The sequence below is a fragment of the Telmatherina bonti genome (genome assembly GCF_933228915.1).
Source record: "Telmatherina bonti genome assembly, chromosome: 5".
NCBI lineage: Eukaryota > Metazoa > Chordata > Actinopteri > Atheriniformes > Telmatherinidae > Telmatherina > Telmatherina bonti.
The window spans coordinates 41,438,799-41,465,098 of NC_136623.1; the positions used below are offsets into that span (position 1 = coordinate 41,438,799).

At 49.4% G+C, this 26,300-nt stretch overlaps 1 protein-coding gene across 2 annotated transcripts in view; it reads left to right on the forward strand.

Moving 5' to 3' along the window:
* Positions 1 to 554: 554 nt before the first annotated feature.
* Positions 555 to 26,300, forward strand: part of tgfb2 (transforming growth factor, beta 2) — a 236,474-nt gene continuing 210,728 nt past the window's right edge. For both annotated transcript variants that reach the window (XM_079240861.1, XM_079240862.1), the window contains exon 1: positions 555 to 1,451. In XM_079240861.1, coding sequence (XP_079096987.1) covers positions 1,076 to 1,451 — 376 coding nt within the window. In that variant the 5' untranslated portion in view covers positions 555 to 1,075. The remainder of the gene's footprint in view (positions 1,452 to 26,300) is intronic.

Genomic DNA, 26,300 nt, shown 5'->3' on the forward strand with positions numbered 1-26,300 from the left:
CCATCATCCTTTCACCCATCATCCATCAATAAATCCATCATCCATCCAACCATCAATCATCATCCATCCACTATCTATCCATCAATCTGTCATCCATCCATCCATCCATCATCCATGATCCTCCATCCATCCATCCATCCAACTATCCATCATCCATCCATCTGTCACCTATGCATCAATCTATCATCCATCTATCCATCATCCATCAATCCACCCATTCATCTATCCATCCATCCTTCCATCAATCCATCATCTATCATCCATCTGTCCATCCATCAATCCACCCATTTATCTATCCATCCATCCATCCATAATCTATCATCCATCCATCCATCATCCATCCAGTTACCCAAACTGAAGATGTTTCAACCAAACACAAACTTAGTTTCTCCTGGACTCAGTTTAGTTTTAACTAAATTCCATTAACTTTGAGCCCCCCCCCCCCCCCCCCCGGTAACAGACAGGGTCAGCCTTAGCACCGTGCGTCGTGACGTGTGAGGCTCCAGCCTTCGACGTTGCAGCGCTGGCCCATTTGGCACATTGAGCGCTGGGAACAGCCCGCTGGTCTCAGACTGGAGACATGAAATCAGTCCCGGACCTCAACGGTGAGCAGCGCCCCGCGGTGTGAAGTCGGTGGGGGGTGGGGCTACCTACAGAGAGGACGCGTGAAAAGTCCACGCTGAGCTGTTAGCGCTCTTCCCAGCAGAGTTAAAGGAACTTTTTGTCCCTCCAGGAATCGCAGCTTTGACCGGATATTTGCCTTTAAAGCGGAAGCCAACCCTAAAAAGTGTGCGCGTGACAGTTTGGATGTTTTTAACCAAGCCTCGGTCCGTTCGCAGACCGCAGCCCGACAGACCTGCGAGGGTCCCGGACTTCAGCTTGGAGCCATACTGACGCTACTTGCACGCTTCCAGGGGACCCAGATCTTTTTAGGTCCAGATGCAGCAGCGGCCGTTTGCGCCTTTACGCACCGCGACCTGCGGCTCGCGCTAGCCGGGGCGCGTTCTGGTTGCGCTCGTGCTGCCGTCATGCTGGCAGACTAAGATCTGCCAGAACTGGGACGGAACCGTTTTTCATGCTTTTGTGGAGGCAGCTGGATGAGAAGATGAACGTGTTTGTGGTCAGTCTCCTCCTCACGCTGGAGCTTGCGGCCGTGGGGCTCAGCCTGTCCACGTGCAGCACGCTGGACGCGGAGCAGTTCCGGAAGAAACGGATCGAGGCCATCCGAGGCCAGATCCTCAGCAAACTCAAGCTCACCAGCCCCCCGGAGGACTTCCCCGAACCGGAGGAGGTGTCCCGGGACATCGTCGCCATTTACAACAGCACGCGCGACCTGCTGCAAGAGAAGGCCAACGCGCGCGCAGCGACGTGCGAGAGGCAGCGCAGCGAGGAGGAATATTACGCCAAAGAGGTCCACAAGGTCGCCATGCAGCCGTCCTACCCCGCCGAGAGTAAGTACGCATGCGCGGCGACTCTCCTCACAACGTTCCTCTGCTGGGTCACCAAGACCCGGTCCAGGAGGGTCTCAACACCTGGGTCTGGGTTTGGTTGATGTTCTGGTTCTGGATCCGGTTCTGGATCAGAGTCTGGTTCTGGATCCGGTTCTGGGTCATAGTCTGGACTATGTCGGTCACGTGTGTTTGTAATTGTTTCGGAAGATATTTCCCATCATGCTTTGCTGCAGCTTCTCCACTCTCTTGTTTTCTTTCTTTCTGTCACGTTGAAGAAAAAGAGAAAAGTTTTATTGAGATAAAGACTGAGCCGAAGTCCCGATTAGGGTGACAGACCGCAGGGTCGGGGTTGCAGACCGCAGGGTCGGGGTGACAGACCGCAGGGTCGGGGTGACAGACCGCAGGGTTGGAGTGACAGACCGCAGGGTCGGGGTGACAGACCGCAGGGTCGGGGTGACAGACCGCAGGGTCGGGGTGACAGACCGCAGGGTCGGGGTGACAGACTGGACCGCAGGGTCGGGGTGACAGACTGGACCGCAGGGTCGGGGTGACAGACCGCAGGGTCGGGGTGACAGACCGCAGGGTCGGAGTGACAGACCGCAGGGTCGGGGTGACAGACCGCAGGGTCGGAGTGACAGACCGCAGGGTCGGGGTTGCAGACCGCAGGGTCGGGGTTACAGACCGCAGGGTCGGGGTTACAGACCGCAGGGTCGGGGTGACAGACCGCAGGGTCGGGGTGACAGACCGCAGGGTCGGGGTGACAGACCGCAGGGTCGGGGTGACAGACTGGATCGCAGGGTCGGGGTTACAGACCGCAGGGTTGGGGTTACAGACTGGATCGCAGGGTCGGGGTGACAGACCGCAGGGTCGGGGTGACAGACCGCAGGGTCGGGGTTACAGACTGCAGGGTCGGGGTGACAGACCGCAGGGTCGGGGTTACAGACCGCAGGGTCGGAGTTACAGACTGGATCGCAGGGTCGGGGTTACAGACTGGATCGCAGGGTCGGGGTTACAGACCGCAGGGTCGGGGTTACAGACTGGATCGCAGGGTCGGGGTTACAGACTGCAGGGTCGGGGTGACAGACCGCAGGGTCGGGGTTACAGACTGGATCGCAGGGTCGGGGTTACAGACTGCATCGCAGGGTCGGGGTTACAGACTGGATCGCAGGGTCGGGGTTACAGACCGCAGGGTCGGGGTTACAGACTGGATCGCAGGGTCGGGGTTACAGACTGGATCGCAGGGTCGGGGTTACAGACTGGATCGCAGGGTCGGGGTTACAGACCGCAGGGTCGGGGTTACAGACTGGATCGCAGGGTCGGGGTTACAGACTGCAGGGTCGGGGTGACAGACCGCAGGGTCGGGATTACAGACTGCAGGGTCGGGGTGACAGACTGCAGGGTCGGGGTGACAGACCGCAGGGTCGGGGTTACAGACCGCAGGGTCGGGGTTACAGACCGCAGGGTCGGAGTTACAGACTGGATCGCAGGGTCGGGGTGACAGACTGGATCGCAGGGTCGGGGTTACAGACTGGATCGCAGGGTCGGGGTGACAGACTGGATCGCAGGGTCGGGGTTACAGACTGGATCGCAGGGTCGGGGTGACAGACTGGATCGCAGGGTCGGGGTTGCAGACCGCAGGGTCGGGGTTACAGACCGCAGGGTCGGAGTTACAGACTGGATCGCAGGGTCGGGGTTACAGACTGGATCGCAGGGTCGGAGTTACAGACTGGATCGCAGGGTCGGGGTGACAGACTGGATCGCAGGGTCGGGGTTACAGACTGGATCGCAGGGTCGGGGTGACAGACTGGATCGCAGGGTCGGGGTTGCAGACCGCAGGGTCGGGGTTACAGACCGCAGGGTCGGGGTTGCAGACCGCAGGGTCGGGGTTACAGACCGCAGGGTCGGGGTTGCAGACCGCAGGGTCGGGGTTACAGACCGCAGGGTCGGGGTTACAGACTGGATCGCAGGGTCGGGGTTACAGACTGGATCGCAGGGTCGGGGTTACAGACTGGATCGCAGGGTCGGGGTTACAGACTGGATCGCAGGGTCGGGGTTGCAGACTGGATCGCAGGGTCGGGGTTACAGACCGCAGGGTCGGGGTTACAGACTGGATCGCAGGGTCGGGGTTACAGACTGCAGGGTCGGGGTGACAGACCGCAGGGTCGGGGTGACAGACCGCAGGGTCGGGGTTACAGACTGCAGGGTCGGGGTGACAGACTGCAGGGTCGGGGTGACAGACCGCAGGGTCGGGGTTACAGACCGCAGGGTCGGGGTTACAGACCGCAGGGTCGGGGTTACAGACTGCAGGGTCGGAGTTACAGACTGGATCGCAGGGTCGGGGTTACAGACTGGATCGCAGGGTCGGGGTGACAGACTGGATCGCAGGGTCGGGGTGACAGACTGGATCGCAGGGTCGGAGTTACAGACTGGATCGCAGGGTCGGGGTGACAGACTGGATCGCAGGGTCGGGGTGACAGACTGGATCGCAGGGTCGGGGTTACAGACCGCAGGGTCGGGGTTACAGACTGGATCGCAGGGTCGGGGTTACAGACTGGATCGCAGGGTCGGGGTTACAGACTGGATCGCAGGGTCGGGGTGACAGACTGGATCGCAGGGTCGGGGTTGCAGACCGCAGAGTCGGGGTTACAGACCGCAGGGTCGGGGTTACAGACCGCAGGGTCGGGGTTACAGACCGCAGGGTCGGGGTGACAGACCGCAGGGTCGGGGTGACAGATCGCAGGGTCGGGGTGACAGACTGCATCGCAGGGTCGGGGTTACAGAACGCAGGGTCGGGGTTACAGACCGCAGGGTCGGGGTTACAGACCGCAGGGTCGGAGTTACAGACTGGATCGCAGGGTCGGGGTTACAGACTGGATCGCAGGGTCGGGGTTACAGACTGGATCGCAGGGTCGGGGTGACAGACTGGATCGCAGGGTCGGGGTTACAGACTGGATCGCAGGGTCGGGGTTACAGACCGCAGGGTCGGGGTTACAGACCGCAGGGTCGGGGTGACAGACCGCAGGGTCGGGGTGACAGACCGCAGGGTCGGGGTGACAGACCGCAGGGTCGGGGTTACAGACCGCAGGGTCGGGGTTACAGACCGCAGGGTCGGGGTTACAGACCGCAGGGTCGGAGTTACAGACCGCAGGGTCGGAGTTACAGACTGGATCGCAGGGTCGGGGTTACAGACTGGATCGCAGGGTCGGGGTGACAGACTGGATCGCAGGGTCGGGGTGACAGACTGGATCGCAGGGTCGGGGTTGCAGACCGCAGAGTCGGGGTTACAGACCGCAGGGTCGGGGTTACAGACCGCAGGGTCGGGGTTACAGACCGCAGGGTCGGGGTTACAGACTGCAGGGTCGGGGTTACAGACCGCAGGGTCGGGGTTACAGACCGCAGGGTCGGGGTTACAGACCGCAGGGTCGGGGTGACAGACCGCAGGGTCGGGGTTACAGACCGCAGGGTCGGGGTTACAGACCGCAGGGTCGGGGTTACAGACTGCAGGGTCGGGGTTACAGACTGCAGGGTCGGGGTTACAGACTGGATCGCAGGGTCGGGGTTACAGACTGCAGGGTCGGGGTGACAGACCGCAGGGTCGGGGTGACAGACCGCAGGGTCGGGGTTACAGACTGCAGGGTCGGGGTGACAGACCGCAGGGTCGGGGTTACAGACCGGATCGCAGGGTCGGGGTTACAGACCGGATCGCAGGGTCGGGGTTACAGACTGCAGGGTCGGGGTTACAGACCGGATCGCAGGGTCGGGGTGACAGACTGCATCGCAGGGTCGGGGTTACAGACCGGATCGCAGGGTCGGGGTGACAGATCGCAGGGTCGGGGTGACAGACTGCATCGCAGGGTCGGGGTGACAGACTGCATCGCAGGGTCGGGGTTACAGACCGCAGGGTCGGGGTTACAGACCGCAGGGTCGGAGTTACAGACTGGATCGCAGGGTCGGGGTTACAGACTGGATCGCAGGGTCGGGGTTACAGACTGGATCGCAGGGTCGGGGTTACAGACTGGATCGCAGGGTCGGGGTGACAGACTGGATCGCAGGGTCGGGGTTGCAGACCGCAGGGTCGGGGTTACAGACCGCAGGGTCGGGGTTACAGACCGCAGGGTCGGGGTTACAGACTGGATCGCAGGGTCGGGGTTACAGACTGGATCGCAGGGTCGGGGTTGCAGACCGCAGGGTCGGGGTTACAGACTGGATCGCAGGGTCGGGGTTACAGACTGCAGGGTCGGGGTGACAGACCGGATCGCAGGGTCGGGGTTGCAGACCGCAGGGTCGGGGTTACAGACTGGATCGCAGGGTCGGGGTTACAGACTGCAGGGTCGGGGTGACAGACCGGATCGCAGGGTCGGGGTTACAGACCGGATCGCAGGGTCGGGGTGACAGACCGCAGGGTCGGGGTGACAGACCGCAGGGTCGGGGTGACAGACCGCAGGGTCGGGGTTACAGACTGGATCGCAGGGTCGGGGTTACAGACTGGATCGCAGGGTCGGGGTTACAGACTGGATCGCAGGGTCGGGGTTACAGACTGGATCGCAGGGTCGGGGTTGCAGACTGGATCGCAGGGTCGGGGTTGCAGACTGGATCGCAGGGTCGGGGTTACAGACTGGATCGCAGGGTCGGGGTTACAGACTGGATCGCAGGGTCGGGGTTACAGACCGCAGGGTCGGGGTTACAGACTGGATCGCAGGGTCGGGGTTACAGACTGCAGGGTCGGGGTTACAGACTGGATCGCAGGGTCGGGGTTACAGACTGGATCGCAGGGTCGGGGTTACAGACTGCAGGGTCGGGGTGACAGACCGCAGGGTCGGGGTTACAGACCGCAGGGTCGGGGTGACAGACCGCAGGGTCGGGGTTACAGACCGCAGGGTCGGGGTGACAGACCGCAGGGTCGGGGTTACAGACCGCAGGGTCGGGGTGACAGACCGCAGGGTCGGGGTTACAGACCGCAGGGTCGGGGTTACAGACCGGATCGCAGGGTCGGGGTGACAGACGCAGGGTCGGGGTGACAGACCGCAGGGTCGGGGTGACAGACCGCAGGGTCGGGGTGACAGACCGCAGGGTCGGGGTTACAGACCGGATCGCAGGGTCGGGGTTACAGACCGCAGGGTCGGGGTTACAGACCGCAGGGTCGGGGTTACAGACCGCAGGGTCGGAGTTACAGACTGGATCGCAGGGTCGGGGTTACAGACTGGATCGCAGGGTCGGGGTTACAGACTGGATCGCAGGGTCGGGGTTACAGACCGCAGGGTGACAGACAGCTGAGGTGGAACCACCGACTCGGAGCTGCAGCTCAGGAGTTGCTCAACTGCTGTCTGTGCGTTAGAATTAGCATTAGCTGTAGAACCAGACAGAGCTGAGAGCTCATGTTGCATCTGGCACATTCACATACTTGCTCAGAGATGTCAGGCTAAATATACATGTAAGAGAAGTGAATCTGACATCGTTTCCTGATAGAGACCCCTGCCCTAACTTTTGTAGTTAAATGTACTCAAGCCAAAAGGTTCATGAGTTTTAGTCTGTTGCCGCATATTTATCACATGTGACCAGCTCCGTTGCGGTGCTGGCTCATCCAGGAAATCTTTATGTGTATTCTGTGTTGTATATTGATTTAAGAAGACTGACTTCTGTACTTCCGGTTTATTCTGGTTAAATCCATAGACTGTATATAAAAGATGGGCGGAGCCTCTGTGACATCATCCGTAGGTTTCTGAAGAGCTGAATTGAATCTCGGTGGGCGGTTCCTACCATCACCATCTTGGCAGCGTCATGCGTGTCGTCTCGCCCGGAAAATACAAATATGGGCAAAGAGGTGGAGCTGAGAGGGGGGGCTGTGAGCGTCATGGTGGATGATTGACATCGAGCGAACTCCCAGCTTTCTGTAGCTAAGAGCTAACCGAGCTAACCCGGAGATAACAGGAGCTAACCAGCTAACGGAGGTAAGCGGGCTAAAGCTAAGTCACGTTGTTAACCGGCTAAAAACCGCGGTTGTTCTACATTCTTCTGACTTGAAGCAGGAGATTGGGTACCTGTCAATCAAAAGGACACGCCCCTAAATATGCCAAACTTCGAGATTAAATTATTTTTAAATGGACGAGTTAGAAAAAAATTCACTCCCACCACAGTTGTCATGAAGGTAAACCTGATCTATTAAACCTAAAATGGATTTTTGAACCAGGCTGTGAACATGTTTATTCCTGCTGTAAACATGTTTATTTCTGCTGTAAACACGTTTATTCCTGCTGTGAAGTTGGTCTTTTTAACGTGGGAGTCTATGGAGATTCACTCTGGAGCCCCTAGTGGATGCAGAGGGAACTGCAGTTTTATGCAGTTCTGTTTAGGTTTCACTTTTACCCACCGGAGGTTGCCGCTTGGTTGAGACAGAGATGCTGGTCAGTGTCAGCTCTAGGGTTCACGCATGCAGCACACTATGGTCATATTGAAAGTCTTTGGTATTGGTGAGGTTAGCTAGCTTATGCTCACAGCAGTATGTTTTACAAACCCCTTAGCAATAATTTTATAAACAATTAATAACAAATCAACAGTATTTACAAAATACCCCACACAAAGACATCAATACACCTCAAACTCAAGAGTACAGTATAATGTAGAGTGCTGCATCACACGACCCACCTCAAGTATGTTCATCTAAGTACTGGTGAAGTCCACATGCCGGTGGTTACTGGCCAGCTCTGCTAGGGGGCGCCCAAGAGCTGACAAATTATATAGATAATGCAGTGACAAGTTGAGTAATAGCACATTAACTCTGTTGCACGCAGAAGCATGATAGTCTCCTTCAGATAAAAATGAGACATGGCATCTGTCAGTCTGACTGCTGGATGTAACATCTACACTGCGGGAATTCCATCAGGCAGGATCAGAGGAAGTTTAGCTTTTTCCCGAAGTTTGCATCATCTGATATTGGATTCATTTTAAGCTGAAATACAACTCAGACTTTGACAGACTCAGCTGTGGCTCCATGATGGACATGAAGTTCTTGGGATATCAGAGTGTCCATCTTCACCTGCATGGAGGGGTTGAAAATAACTGATTTTATCTGATTAGAAGGTGACTAATGCTCTCTTTTTGTTGTTTTACCGGTATTCTTTGTTCATGGTGGAAGTAAGCTCTCCTGTCAAATAAAAATAAAATTAAATAAGAATATACTTTATTTATCCCAGAGTGAACTTACAATGTCACAGTAGTTTTTTCTTTTTGTCTTTCAAAAATTAAAACACTAGAAACCTCCATCCTGGCGGCAGCGTAAGAGGAGAGCTCCCCCGACACTTCGACTAAGAAAGCCCAGCAAACTACAATAAGAGATGATGATTGTAACAGTTTAGACCAAAGGGCGATGAAGAAAAATGGAGGAAGAGACAGGAAGCCAAACAATACGCTAACCTGACTCTCGAACGAGATAACAAACAACTTGAGACAAGAGGTGAAGCCACTAAACTTGCATCACAGTTCACAAAGCTAGCAGAAGGGTTAGCAGAGCTAACAGCAGTGTAGGGCTGGGTATCATTCAAAATTTTTCGATACTGGTACCGGTACTGATACCTTCACTTCAATACCGGTTCATCAACGATACTTTTTTCGATACTTAACAAAAATAAAATTACACATTATCAATAAATTCTGAGTTTTATTTTTTAGCTTTGGCTTTCTCACACTCAAAAATCAGTTTTCCATCAATTTAAATGCAAATTTTTTGTGCAAAAGAACAGTTGCAAACAAGTTACAAAGCAGCATCTGGTGCTCATTGCTGCAGACTAAACACCCTCAAATTTTAGTGAGGCTTTACTTAGCAATTCTTTTTCAGGAAAATTAACATGTCTGCTTTCTCAGGTAGGAGACAAGCATGCTCCAGGCTGATGGTGTCCCCAGCAGTAGGGAATGTACGCTCTGAGGGTGTGGATGATGCTTGCACACAAAGATACCTAGTTGCCAAGTTTGATAATATTGGCAAAGTATCCCTCACATTCCACCACCAGGTTACTGGATTCACTGAGGTTAGGGTGGATGGCAGATCCCTGTAATGCTGTATTTCTCTCTGAATTGTCTGTGCGGTGGTTAGAGTATCCTCTTGTCTCCTTTCAACTGCCATGTCCTCGTCAGCAAATAGCTCCTCAAGGGCAGAGAGCTTTGGCTTCTTCTGGAAACAAAAAAAAAAAAAGAAAAAAAAGAGAAGCAAAAGACAATCAGCCTTGGTGTCAGTCAATTTCCTTAAAATAATAAATGGGGGAATTATATATATAACATTATGTATGTGTATATATATATATATATATATATATACACATACACATACATACACACATTCATGCTATATTACCACTGTTGGTACTGCAGCTGTACAGTCTTCATCAGAGGAGTCATCATTAACATGGTCACCAGCAATGGTGTCTTCAAGGTTCTGTTTCAAGTTCTGGGCCTGGACCCTGGTCCTTACACCCTCATTCTGTATTCAATAGATTATATGAGTCATATACACTGACATACTACAATGGAAGAGGAAAGGAATACGACCAACAACAATAAACACCTGTTGTGAGGTTCTGCTCATGAGCTCCTCCTCCAATCTGGTCCGCACTCCATTGGCCACTTTAGACTTGAATCTCGGGTCTAAGGCTGTGCCCTCCTCTAAGAACTGCTTGATGCTCTCATCCTGCACAGCAAAAACATGCTATAGTAGTTATGTCTGTTTGAGTATATTTAATGAAAACAACAGAGAAATCAGAATTTTGTTACACACTTGGTATCATTTTGAGAGGTCTTCCCAGATCTTCTCCTTTATGGACCGTGTAAAGGAAGAGTCCTCATCAGTGACTGTAAAGTGCTGCTGGAGCTTCCCCAAGATGGTAGAATCTGGCCCAGAGTTGGACTCCTTTCAGCAGAGATACAGATGGTTGACGTATAGAGGACCTTCATAACTTTGACAAACTGTTCTGCTTTTCTGTAATCGTCATCAGAAAGTCTCTCCAGTCTGAAAAAAGTACACATTGTTTTTTGTAGCTACAGCCTTTTGAGCACTTTAGCTTACATTGATAATGGAATAAGGTACTATCAATGTACTTCCTTATCTACAATACCTGTCCTTCTCCATTGGTTTTTTTAAACGAGGGTCCATGGAAGCTGCCTGGATAGCAGGGAACTGCTCCAGAAATCGCTCCACCATCAGAAACAAGCTGTTCCACCTGTTCTTCACATCCAGAATGACAGCATGGAAGACCTAGAGAGAGCATGTGTTTGGTTGTCAAATAGGTTGTCTTTGTGTAGTAGTAGTAGTAGTTCAATAACTGATTTAGCCATGGAATTTTGCTCCAACTTTAGTCTGTTTCCATTTCCAGACTTACCGAGAAGATGCTGCTTCTCTTTTAGGACAGGTTTAGCCAAGCTACACCTCTTTAACCACACCACCATAGCTCTGATCCTTCCTGCCCACCTGGAGACTGCTGGTATAGTGTACAACTTTTGAGCAGCAATGTTTAGAGTATGAGCAAAGCAGCCAATTTTTCGAATGCTCATTTTTTTTACTGCTACATCCATATTAGCTGCATTGTCTACAGTAATGGCAACAACTTTTTCCTTGATATTAAATTCATCAAGAATATCCCCTATTTCCTCAGCTATTACAGCCCCTGTCTGTGATGTGTAGACTGCCCTGGTATGCAGGATTTTCTCCTTCATGGCACCCTCTCTCACGTAGTGGACTGAAACAGTCAGGTAGTAGTCCTGTGCCACACTGGTCCAGCCATCTGCAGTCACAGCTACATCCCTGACGTCTTGCAATTCTGTCTTGACATTTCCCTTCTCTACTGCATACCATGCAGGTATGAGTGTATTTGACAGAGTGTCTCTGCTGGGGGACTGATATCTGGGGTTTAGGGCCCTTATCATCTCCCTAAATTGAAATTGGAACACAAAACATCAATGATCGTATGGTTGTATTATTATTACTGCTTACTACAAAAGTAAAAAAAAAAAAAAAAAAAAAAAAACATTATCTAAGCTGTAGCTGAGAGATAACTAATCAACAATAGCTTTTGAGGCTTACTTACCTCCACCATGGAGCCTCCACTGTGGAAAAAGGCAGCAAACCTTTAACAATAAAGTTTGTACCTGCCCTGTGGCACTCATCTTGTTTTTCTTTGGACAGTTTTCCTTTTTCAGCCAGTGTGAAAGGATTCACATTGGCTGGCCTTGTCTTCCTCCCACCATGGTGAACTGGATCAGCAGTTTAGTCATCTCGGTGCATCTTTTTAGTTGCAGTAACGTTAACGTAAGTAAACAAACATAACGTTGGCCCAATTTTGCTAAACGTTAACTTACCTGTTGAAATCCCAGACACAGCACCGTCGTCGGTCCGCTCGGGTAAAACGGGGTCCGGTGGTGCAAGTTTTGGAGGCCCCCCAGTCTCTTCAACGTCCTCAGGCGGACTTGAATGATGTGAGGACGACGCATGCGGTCCACTCTTCTTGCAGTCAAACACGGAGCAACTTTCTGCCCTTAAATTGATTCCGTGCACATTCAAATGCTTCATCAAATTCGTCGTGTTACCAGCCTTAGCAACTATTTGTTTTTGGCAAATATTGCACCGCACACTGTTGGCATCAATCTTGCTAAAATGGAGCCACACTTTTGACCTGGGAGGCATTTTTTCCCTGCTTTGATAACACACGCGCTATAGTTAGCAACACAAATACACGTGAACCTTGTTGTGGGCGTAACCACACGGTATTGTCTCTATGTGCCCGAACCACATGTGGCATTACAGCCAATCATCGGCAGCATTGTCAGCTCTCGTTCCTGTTATTAACCCTTAAAGGCACCAAAACTTGGCACCGACAGACACGTCATATTTTGATACTGTTTAGTATCGAAGTTTTTCGGTCGGTGTAATAAAAGAACCAAAGTTCGGTACCCAGCCCTACAGCAGTGAGAGTGAAAGCCAAACCAACAAAGCAACCGGACCAATTGGGAGGGGACCACAACAACTTTGGGAGAATATGGCAAATCTTGAAACAATCCTGCAAGAGATGAGAGAGTTCCGCCGGGAGAACCTCAAAAATATGAAAGAAATTAAAGACAACATCAGGAAGAGAAATAGCAGAATTTATGAAGTTGAAAAGCGGGTAGCGGAGACAGAGGAACGAACCCAGAGTCTGGAGGAAGCCACATTAGAGCTCATGGAGCTGCAGAGGAAAGTTGAGACAAGAATGGCGAACTTGGAGGGTCGTGAGAGGATTGATAATGGACGACTCCACAGGATAAAGGAAGGAGCGGAGGGAAGGGCGCCATTAATAAGCTTTGTTGAGAAATTCTTTAGAGAAAAACACGAGTTACCATCATCATTCGAGTTAAAGGTTGAAAGAGCTCACCAGGCTTTGGCAGCACAACCTCCTAAAGATTCCCCACCTAGATCCGTTGTGATTAAGTTACACAGTTTCAGGTCTAAAGAAGAACTCATCAAAATTGCATGGCAAAGAAAGGGGTTGTGTACGAGGGAAGAAAGGTATTTCATGACCACGATTATGCGTTGGAGATCTTGAAAAGACGCAAAGAGTACATCAGCGTGAAAAAAGTGTTATGAGAAAAAACAAACGCTTCCAGACGTCCTTTCCAGCGAGACTCTGCATGTTGTACGAAGGGGAGAGATATATTACGACATCGTGGAGGAAGAAACAAAAGACATGGCGGCTAAAATCTCCAGGTTCAGATTTTGAAACCAGCAGATAACTGGACAGAGTGGATTGGACGATTAATGTGGAACTCGACCCATATAAAGTATGTTGCTGGGACACCGAAGACACAACGGGGGTATAAACAAAAAAACATAATTGGTAACAGAGAATTCCCCAACCCCTCTAGGAGAATTAAGGTGAGAAAGAAGTGTCATTAAAATATTTGAGTTGGTGTTGGTGGCAACATTAATATATAAATGAGTATCCTCATAAGCTAAGGACGTCAGGGAAGCGATTAAAGCTGCAGCAGACTTATGAACGTTTCTGCATTTCTATAGGGGCCCCTGCTCCCCGGGAGCAGAGGACATCTCTTAGAGCAGACTAGACATCGCAACTCGAAGAAGGGCATTAATCAGAGCTCGCTTAAGGAAGTTCGAGGAAGTATTTTGACTGTTTATATGTTAAACCTTTTTTCTGGTTTGTTTAAAGTTCATTACTGTTCCTGTAGCAAAGGGGTTGTAAATATGAAAGGGATGTCAGAGGGGCATAAGAACAGAATGCTAGAGAACAATGGCATCCAAACAGGTATTAAAGTCGCCTCAGACAATGTTAACAGCGTACTCAACCCAACTAAAAGAAGCAAGATAATAAGTAAGATGAAAAGTGATGGGGTTTGGGTCATACTTCTACAAGTGACTCACTTAACAGAAAAAGGACATTTAAAGCTCAAAATGAATGGATATGACCACGTCTTCTCTGTCTCGTACGAATCAGGACACAGTAAAGGGGACAGCTATTCTGATTTCAGGAAAGCATTTATTTGAAAAAATACCTCTTATGGGTGATAAGTAGGGAAGGTATGTCATGGTTAAGGGCAAATTAGAAGGGGAGATGGTAACTCTTCTCAACATATATGCTCCACAAGGTACACTGTGGAATTTTCACAGACAGCTGTTTGATTTAATGACATCAGAGGTGGAGAGTGTTCTGATAGCTGATGATAATGTTCTGATAATAATTTGACCTATTATTCAGCACCACATAATCTATACTTGATTATCTCCTGATGTATAATAGAGATAGGCACAGGGTAGAAAAATGCAGTATAGGAGTGATGGATTTATCGGACCAGAGCCCCATATAAACTGCTCAAAAGAATAAAAGGGAACACCTAACCAACACGATGTAACTCCAAGTCAACCAGACTTCTGTGAAATGGAACTGTGCACTTAGGAAGCAACACTGATTGACAATCAGTTCCACCTGCTGTTGTGCAGATGGAATAGACAACAGGTGGAAATTATAGGCAACTGGCAAGACACACCCAATAAAGGAGTGGTTCTGCAGGTGGAGACCACAGACCACTTCTCAGTTCCGATGCTTTCTGGATGATGATTTGGTCTGAATGCTGGCGGTGCTTTCACTCTAGTGGTAGCATGAGACGGAGTCTACAACCCACACAAGTGGCTCAGGTAGTGCAGCTCATCCAGGATGGCACATCAATGCCAGCTGTGGCAAGAAGGTTTGCTGTGTCTGTCAGCGTAGCGTCCAGAGCATGGAGGCGCTACCAGGAGACAGGCCAGTACATCAGGAGACGTGGAGGAGGCCGTGGGAGGGAAACAACCCAGCAGCAGGACCGCTACCTCCTTCTTTGTGCAAGGAGGAACAGGAGGAGCACTGCCAGAGCCCTGCAGAATGAGCTCCAGCAGGACACAAATGTGCACGTGTCTGCTCCAACAGTCAGAAACAGACTCCATGAGGGTGGTATGAGGGCCCGACGTCCACAGGTGGGGGTTGTGTTTACAGCCCAACACCGTGCAGGACGTTTGGCGTTTGCCAGAGAACACCAAGATTGGTAAATTCTCCACTGGCGCCCTGAGCTCTTCACAGATGGAAGCAGGTTCACACTGAGCACATGTGACAGACGTGACAGAGTCTGGAGACGCCGTGGAGAACGTTCTGCTGCCTGCAACATCCTCCAGTATGACCGGTTTGGCAGTGGGTCAGTAATGGTGTGGGGGGGCATTTCTTTGGAGGGCCGCACAGCCCTCCATGTGCTCGCCAGAGGTAGCCTGACTGCCATTAGGTACCGAGATGAGATCCTCAGACCCCTTGTGGGACCATATGCTGGTGCGGTTGGCCCTGGGTTCCTCCTAATGCAAGACAATGCTAGACCTCATGTGGCTGGAGTGTGTCAGCAGTTCCTGCAACACCAAGGCATTGATGTTATGGACCGGCCCGCCCGTTCCCCAGACCTGGATCCAGCTGAGCACATCTGGGACATCATGTCTCGCTCCATCCACCAACACCAAGTTGCACCACAGACTGTCCAGGAGTTGGCGGATGCTTTAGTCCAGGTCTGGGAGGAGATCCCTCAGGAGAACATCCACCGCCTCATCAGGAGCATGCCCAGGCGTTGTAGGGAGGTCATACAGGCACACGGAGGCCACACACACTACTGAGCCTCATTCTGACTTGTTTAAAGGACATTACATCAAAGTTGGATCAGCCTGTAGTGTGTTTTTCCACTTTCATGTTGAGGCTAACACAATAGATGGGCTTCCCGTACAAGCAATGACAGGTGATAAAAATCTGAGAAAACAAACTAGAGATAAATCACTGGCTGAATTTATCTTTGAACATTTGGTTTGAATTAATCACTAAAAACAGCCTGGAAACCCGAAGTAGATCATTAAGATGGGTTGGATATTATTCTGATTTTTACCCCAAATAGATCAGATAAGCGTTTTAAAAGTTGGGAACATGGACCTACCATTTCCTGGGAGCTCCTAAAAGAAGAGATTAAAAGTTTTCAAGACATGAAAGACCAATACAGATTAACAAATCAGGATCATCATCAATACCTGCAATTAAGACATTACATAGAACAGACACTAGGAGGTGCCATAGAGAGGAGTGGGTTAGACATTCTTGAATTATTTATTTCAACTAACAAATCCCATTTGGGGAAAAAGGTAATTTCTAAATTATACAAATGAGTGGAAAACTTAAAGGTGGATGACACTGTGTAACGAAAAGTGAGATGGGAGAAAGAAGCACAAATAGTTATTTCTATGGATGAATGGGAAAAGATAAACAAGCAGCAGAGGAGAACAACTTGTTCGCAACCTTTGAGAGAATATGGATATATAAATATAAGACTCTCTAAAACCCCATCACAGACAAAATATCTGGATACAAAGTGCTGGTGTGGGCCAAGAAAGATATCCGCTACCATGTTTTTTATGGAGCTGCTCCTCCATTCGCACTGACTGTCTTAAAAGGTGTATGGATAAAATATTATTGGCAGACCTCACACTTACTTTTGTGGTCCTATATTTGGGTACTTTGAGAATGCAGTTGACAAGACCTCAAGACAATTACTTCTTCCGGATAATGTTGCTAGCATGCAAAAAAGTGATTACCAAAAAATTGATGAAGAATGAGACACCTAGGAGTGATGACAAGACAGAGGTGATGCACAACGAATATATAGTGGAAAAGATAACATTCTCTCTGAGACTTGAGGCCAACAAATTTAAAAAGATATGGGAAAGTGGGTTAGTGTACAAAAAAACAAGTAGGACAGATTTTATTTGAAGTGTTCATGGTCAAAATCGAAAACACTAGTTCATAGCTACATAAGTTTAATTTATTTGTATGTGTCTTTTTTGTTTGTTTATTTAATCTTTTTTCTTTTGTAATTTTTTTTCTCATTCTGTGATGAGAAAATGGCAAAAATGGACCATGGGATGAAAACACTAATAATTAAACTAAACAAATGCTGGACAACCTGACAGGACAACATGACAGGACAACCTGATAGGACAACCTAATTGGACAACTTGACAGGACATCTTGACAGGACAACCTGACAGGACAACTTGACAGGACAACTTGACAGGACAACCTGACAGGACAACTTGACAGGACAACCTGACAGGACAACATGACAGGACAAGTTGACAGGACAACATGACAGGACAAGTTGACAGGACAAGTTGACAGGACACGTTGACAGGACAACCTGACAGGACAACATGACAGGACAAGTTGACAGGACAACATGACAGGACAACATGACAGGACAACTTGACAGGACAACCTGATAGGACAACCTGATAGGACAACATGACAGGACAACCTGACAGGACAACCTGACAGGACAACCTGACAGGACAACCTGACAGGACAACCTGACAGGACAACATGACAGGACAACATGACAGGACAAGTTGACAGGACAAGTTGACAGGACAAGTTGACAGGACAACATGACAGGACAACCTGATAGGACAACCTGACAGGACAACCTGACAGGACAACATGAAAGTAAAACTTGACAGGACAACTTGACAGGACAACATGATAGGACAACATGATAGGACAACCTGACAGGACAACCTGACAGGACAACCTGTCAGGACAACCTGTCAGGACAACCTGACAGGACAACATGACAGGACAACCTGACAGGACAACTTGACAGGACAACCTGATAGGACAACGTGACAGGACAACCTGACAGGACAACACGAGAGGACAACTTGACAGGACAACAAGATAGGACAACCTGATAAGACAACCTGATAGGACAACCTGACAGGACAACCTGACAGGACAACACGAGAGGACAACAAGATAGGACAACAAGATAGGACAACCTGATAAGACAACCTGATAGGACAACCTGACAGGACAAGTTGACAGGAAAAGTTGACAGGACAAGTTGACAGGACAACGTGACAGGACAACGTGACAGGACAACCTGACAGGACAACCTGACAGGACAACATGACAGGACAACCTGATAGGACAACCTGATAGGACAACCTGACAGGACAAGTTGACAGGACAACATGACAGGACAAGTTGACAGGACAAGTTGACAGGACAACCTGACAGGACAACCTGACAGGACAACCTGACAGGACAACATGACAGGACAACTTGACAGGACAACTTGACAGGACAACTTGACAGGACAACCTAATTGGACAACCTGACAGGACAACCTGATAGGACAACATGATAGGACAACCGGATAGGACAACTGGATAGGACAACATGACAGGACAACCTGACAGGACAACCTGATAGGACAACTTGACAGGAAAAGTTGACAGGACAACATGACAGGACAACCTAATTGGACAAACTGACAGGACAACATGATAGGACAACATGATAGGACAACATGACAGGACAACATGACAGGACAACTTGACAGGACAACCTAATTGGACAACCTGACAGGACAACCTGACAGGACAAACTGACAGGACAACTTGACAGGACAACATGACAGGACAACTTGACAGGACAACCTAATTGGACAACCTGACAGGACAACTTGACAGGACAACCTGAACAGGACAACCTAATTGGACAACCTGACAGGACAACCTAATTGGACAACCTGACAGGACAACCTCATTGGACAACTTGACAGGACAACTTGACAGGACAACCTGACAGGACAACCTGACAGGACATCTTGACAGGACAACGTGACAGGACAACCTGACAGGACAACATGATAGGACAACCTAATTGGACAACCTGACAGGACAACATGATAGGACAACATGACAGGACAACCTTACAGGACAACCTGATAGGACAACCTGACAGGACAAGTTGACAGGACAAGTTGACAGGACAACATGGCAGGACAACCTGACAGGACAACCTGATGCGACAACCTGACAGGACAACATGATAGGACAACATGATAGGACAACCTGACAGGACAACTTGACAGGACAACGTGACAGGACAACGTGACAGGACAACCTGACAGGACAACCTGACAGGACAACATGACAGGACAACCTGACAGGACAACCTGATAGGACAACATGACAGGACAACATGACAGGACAACCTGACAGGACAACATGATAGGACAACCTGACAGGACAACCTGACAGGACAACCTGATAGGACAACCTGACAGGACAACATGATAGGACAACATGACAGGACAACATGACAGGACAACTTGACAGGACAACTTGATAGGACAACCTGACAGGACAACCTGACAGGACAACCTGACAGGACAACCTGACAGGACAACATGACAGGACAACCTGACAGGACAACATGACAGGACAACTTGACAGGACAACCTGACAGGACAACTTGACAGGACAACAAGATAGGACAAGTTGACAGGACAAGTTGACAGGACAACAGGACAGGACAAGTTGACAGGACAAGTTGACAGGACAAGTTGACAGGACAACGTTGGCAGGACAACCTGATAGGACAACCTGACAGGACAACATAATGCGACAACCTGACAGGAAAACTTGACAGGACAACCTGACAGGACAACATGAAAGTAAAACTTGACAGGACAACATGACAGGACAACTTGACAGGACAACTTGACAGGACAACCTGATAGGACAACGTGACAGGACAACGTGACAGGACAACGTGACAGGACAACCTGACAGGACAACCTGACAGGACAAGTTGACAGGACAACAGGACAGGACAAGTTGACAGGACAAGTTGACAGGACAAGTTGACAGGACAACGTTGGCAGGACAACCTGATAGGACAACCTGACAGGACAACATGATGGGACAACCTGACAGGAAAACTTGACAGGACAAGTTGACAGGACAACATGAAAGTAAAACTTGACAGGACAACTTGACAGGACAACATGACAGGACAACTTGACAGGACAACCTGACAGGACAACTTGACAGGACAACCTGATAGGACAACGTGACAGGACAACGTGACAGGACAACTTGACAGGACAACCTGACAGGACAACACGAGAGGACAACTTGACAGGACAACAAGATAAGACAACCTCATAGGACAACCTGATAGGACAACCTGACAGGACAACCTGACAGGACAACCTGACAGGACAACATGAAAGTAAAACTTGACAGGACAACTTGACAGGACAACATGATAGGACAACCTGACAGGACAACCTGACAGGACAACCTGATAGGACAACCTGTCAGGACAACTTGACAGGACAACTTGACAGGACAACTTGACAGGACAACCTGATAGGACAACGTGACAGGACAACCTGACAGGACAACCTGACAGGACAACACGAGAGGACAACTTGACAGGACAACAAGATAGGACAACCTGATAAGACAACCTGATAGGACAACGTGACAGGACAACCTGACAGGACAACCTGACAGGACAACACGAGAGGACAACTTGACAGGACAACAAGATAGGACAACCTGATAAGACAAGTTGACAGGAAAAGTTGACAGGACAAGTTGACAGGACAACATGACAGGACACGTTGACAGGACAAGTTGACAGGACAACCTGATAGGACAACGTGACAGGACAACGTGACAGGACAACCTGACAGGACAACCTGACAGGACAACATGAGAGGACAACTTGACAGGACAACCTGATAGGACAACCTGATAGGACAACCTGACAGGACAACCTGACAGGACAACATGACAGGACAAGTTGACAGGACAAGTTGACAGGACAACCTGACAGGACAACCTGACGGGACAACATGACAGGACAACATGAAAGGACAACCTAATTGGACAACCTGATAGGACAACATGAAAGGACAACCGGATAGGACAACATGACAGGACAACCTGATAGGACAACTTGACAGGAAAAGTTGACAGGACAACATGACAGGACAACCTAATTGGACAAACTGACAGGACAACATGATAGGACAACATGATAGGACAACATGACAGGACAACATGACAGGACAACATGACAGGACAACTTGACAGGACAACCTAATTGGACAACCTGACAGGACAACCTGACAGGACAACTTGACAGGACAACATGACAGGACAACTTGACAGGACAACCTAATTGGACAACCTGACAGGACAACCTGACAGGACAACTTGACAGGACAACTTGACAGGACAACATGATAGGACAACCTGACAGGACAACCTGTCAGGACAACCTGACAGGACAACATGACAGGACAACTTGACAGGACAACCTGACAGGACAACTTGACAGGACAACCTGATAGGACAACGTGACAGGACAACCTGACAGGACAACACGAGAGGACAACTTGACAGGACAACAAGATAGGACAACCTGATAAGACAACCTGATAGGACAACCTGACAGGACAACCTGACAGGACAACACGAGAGGACAACTTGACAGGACAACAAGATAGGACAACCTGATAAGACAACCTGATAGGACAACCTGACAGGACAAGTTGACAGGAAAAGTTGACAGGACAAGTTGACAGGACAACCTGATAGGACAACGTGACAGGACAACGTGACAGGACAACCTGACAGGACAACCTGACAGGACAACATGACAGGACAACCTGATAGGACAACCTGATAGGACAACCTGATAGGACAACCTGATAGGACAACCTGACAGGACAAGTTGACAGGACAACATGACAGGACAAGTTGACAGGACAAGTTGACAGGACAACCTGACAGGACAACCTGACAGGACAACCTGACAGGACAACATGACAGGACAACTTGACAGGACAACTTGACAGGACAACCTAATTGGACAACCTGATAGGACAACATGATAGGACAACCGGATAGGACAACTGGATAGGACAACATGACAGGACAACCTGACAGGACAACCTGATAGGACAACTTGACAGGAAAAGTTGACAGGACAACATGACAGGACAACCTAATTGGACAAACTGACAGGACAACATGATAGGACAACATGATAGGACAACATGACAGGACAACATGACAGGACAACTTGACAGGACAACCTAATTGGACAACCTGACAGGACAACCTGACAGGACAAACTGACAGGACAACTTGACAGGACAACATGACAGGACAACTTGACAGGACAACCTAATTGGACAACCTGACAGGACAACTTGACAGGACAACCTGAACAGGACAACCTAATTGGACAACCTGACAGGACAACCTAATTGGACAACCTGACAGGACAACCTCATTGGACAACTTGACAGGACAACCTGACAGGACAACCTGACAGGACAACCTGACAGGACATCTTGACAGGACAACCTGACAGGACAACCTGACAGGACAACCTGACAGGACAACATGATAGGACAACCTAATTGGACAACCTGACAGGACAACATGATAGGACAACATGACAGGACAACCTTACAGGACAACCTGATAGGACAACCTGACAGGACAAGTTGACAGGACAAGTTGACAGGACAACATGGCAGGACAACCTGACAGGACAACCTGATGCGACAACCTGACAGGACAACATGATAGGACAACATGATAGGACAACCTGACAGGACAGCTTGACAGGACAACTTGACAGGACAACGTGACAGGACAACGTGACAGGACAACGTGACAGGACAACATGACAGGACAACCTGACAGGACAACATGACAGGACAACCTGACAGGACAACCTGATAGGACAACATGACAGGACAACATGACAGGACAACCTGACAGGACAACATGATAGGACAACCTGACAGGACAACCTGACAGGACAACCTGATAGGACAACCTGACAGGACAACATGATAGGACAACATGACAGGACAACATGACAGGACAACTTGACAGGACAACTTGATAGGACAACCTGACAGGACAACCTGACAGGACAACCTGACAGGACAACATGACAGGACAACATGACAGGACAACATGACAGGACAACTTGACAGGACAACCTGACAGGACAACTTGACAGGACAACAAGATAGGACAAGTTGACAGGACAAGTTGACAGGACAACAGGACAGGACAAGTTGACAGGACAAGTTGACAGGACAAGTTGACAGGACAACGTTGGCAGGACAACCTGATAGGACAACCTGACAGGACAACATAATGCGACAACCTGACAGGAAAACTTGACAGGACAACCTGACAGGACAACATGAAAGTAAAACTTGACAGGACAACATGACAGGACAACTTGACAGGACAACTTGACAGGACAACCTGATAGGACAACGTGACAGGACAACGTGACAGGACAACCTGACAGGACAACCTGACAGGACAAGTTGACAGGACAAGTTGACAGGACAACAGGACAGGACAAGTTGACAGGACAAGTTGACAGGACAAGTTGACAGGACAACGTTGGCAGGACAACCTGATAGGACAACCTGACAGGACAACATGATGGGACAACCTGACAGGAAAACTTGACAGGACAAGTTGACAGGACAACATGAAAGTAAAACTTGACAGGACAACATGACAGGACAACATGACAGGACAACTTGACAGGACAACCTGACAGGACAACTTGACAGGACAACCTGATAGGACAACGTGACAGGACAACGTGACAGGACAACGTGACAGGACAACTTGACAGGACAACCTGACAGGACAACACGAGAGGACAACTTGACAGGACAACAAGATAAGACAACCTCATAGGACAACCTGATAGGACAACCTGACAGGACAACCTGACAGGACAACCTGACAGGACAACATGAAAGTAAAACTTGACAGGACAACTTGACAGGACAACATGATAGGACAACCTGACAGGACAACCTGATAGGACAACCTGATAGGACAACCTGTCAGGACAACTTGACAGGACAACTTGACAGGACAACTTGACAGGACAACTTGATAGGACAACGTGACAGGACAACCTGACAGGACAACCTGACAGGACAACACGAGAGGACAACTTGACAGGACAACAAGATAGGACAACCTGATAAGACAACCTGATAGGACAACGTGACAGGACAACCTGACAGGACAACCTGACAGGACAACACGAGAGGACAACTTGACAGGACAACAAGATAGGACAACCTGATAAGACAAGTTGACAGGAAAAGTTGACAGGACAAGTTGACAGGACAACATGACAGGACACGTTGACAGGACAAGTTGACAGGACAACATGACAGGACAAGTTGACAGGACAAGTTGACAGGACAACCTGACAGGACAACCTGACAGGACAACATGACAGGACAACATGAAAGGACAACCTAATTGGACAACCTGACAGGACAACCTGATAGGACAACATGAAAGGACAACCGGATAGGACAACATGACAGGACAACCTGACAGGACAACCTGATAGGACAACTTGACAGGAAAAGTTGACAGGACAACATGACAGGACAACCTAATTGGACAAACTGACAGGACAACATGACAGGACAACATGATAGGACAACATGACAGGACAACATGACAGGACAACTTGACAGGACAACCTAATTGGACAACCTGACAGGACAACCTGACAGGACAACTTGACAGGACAACATGACAGGACAACTTGACAGGACAACCTAATTGGACAACCTGACAGGACAACTTGACAGGACAACCTGAACAGGACAACCTGAACAGGACAACCTAATTGGACAACCTGACAGGACAACCTAATTGGACAACCTGACAGGACAACCTCATTGGACAACTTGACAGGACAACTTGACAGGACAACCTGACAGGACAACCTGACAGGACAACATGATAGGACAACCTAATTGGACAACCTGACAGGACAACATGATAGGACAACATGACAGGACAACCTTACAGGACAACCTGATAGGACAACCTGACAGGACAAGTTGACAGGACAAGTTGACAGGACAACATGGCAGGACAACCTGACAGGACAACCTGATGCGACAACCTGACAGGACAACATGATAGGACAACATGACAGGACAACCTGACAGGACAACATGATAGGACAACCTGACAGGACAACCTGACAGGACAACCTGATAGGACAACCTGACAGGACAACATGATAGGACAACATGACAGGACAACATGACAGGACAACTTGACAGGACAACTTGATAGGACAACCTGACAGGACAACCTGACAGGACAACCTGACAGGACAACATGACAGGACAACCTGACAGGACAACATGACAGGACAACTTGACAGGACAACCTGACAGGACAACTTGACAGGACAACAAGATAGGACAAGTTTACAGGACAAGTTGACAGGACAACAGGACAGGACAAGTTGACAGGACAAGTTGACAGGACAAGTTGACAGGACAACGTTGGCAGGACAACCTGATAGGACAACCTGACAGGACAACATAATGTGACAACCTGACAGGAAAACTTGACAGGACAACCTGACAGGACAACATGAAAGTAAAACTTGACAGGACAACATGACAGGACAACATGACAGGACAACTTGACAGGACAACTTGACAGGACAACGTGACAGGACAACGTGACAGGACAACGTGACAGGACAACGTGACAGGACAACCTGACAGGACAACCTGACAGGACAAGTTGACAGGACAACAGGACAGGACAAGTTGACAGGACAAGTTGACAGGACAAGTTGACAGGACAACGTTGGCAGGACAACCTGATAGGACAACCTGACAGGACAACATGATGGGACAACCTGACAGGAAAACTTGACAGGACAACCTGACAGGACAACATGAAAGTAAAACTTGACAGGACAACTTGACAGGACAACATGACAGGACAACTTGACAGGACAACCTGACAGGACAACTTGACAGGACAACCTGATAGGACAACGTGACAGGACAACGTGACAGGACAACTTGACAGGACAACCTGACAGGACAACACGAGAGGACAACTTGACAGGACAACAAGATAAGACAACCTCATAGGACAACCTGATAGGACAACCTGACAGGACAACCTGACAGGACAACCTGACAGGACAACATGAAAGTAAAACTTGACAGGACAACTTGACAGGACAACATGATAGGACAACCTGACAGGACAACCTGATAGGACAACCTGACAGGACAACCTGTCAGGACAACTTGACAGGACAACTTGACAGGACAACTTGACAGGACAACCTGATAGGACAACGTGACAGGACAACCTGACAGGACAACCTGACAGGACAACACGAGAGGACAACTTGACAGGACAACAAGATAGGACAACCTGATAAGACAACCTGATAGGACAACGTGACAGGACAACCTGACAGGACAACCTGACAGGACAACACGAGAGGACAACTTGACAGGACAACAAGATAGGACAACCTGATAAGACAACCTGATAGGACAACCTGACAGGACAAGTTGACAGGAAAAGTTGACAGGACAAGTTGACAGGACAACATGACA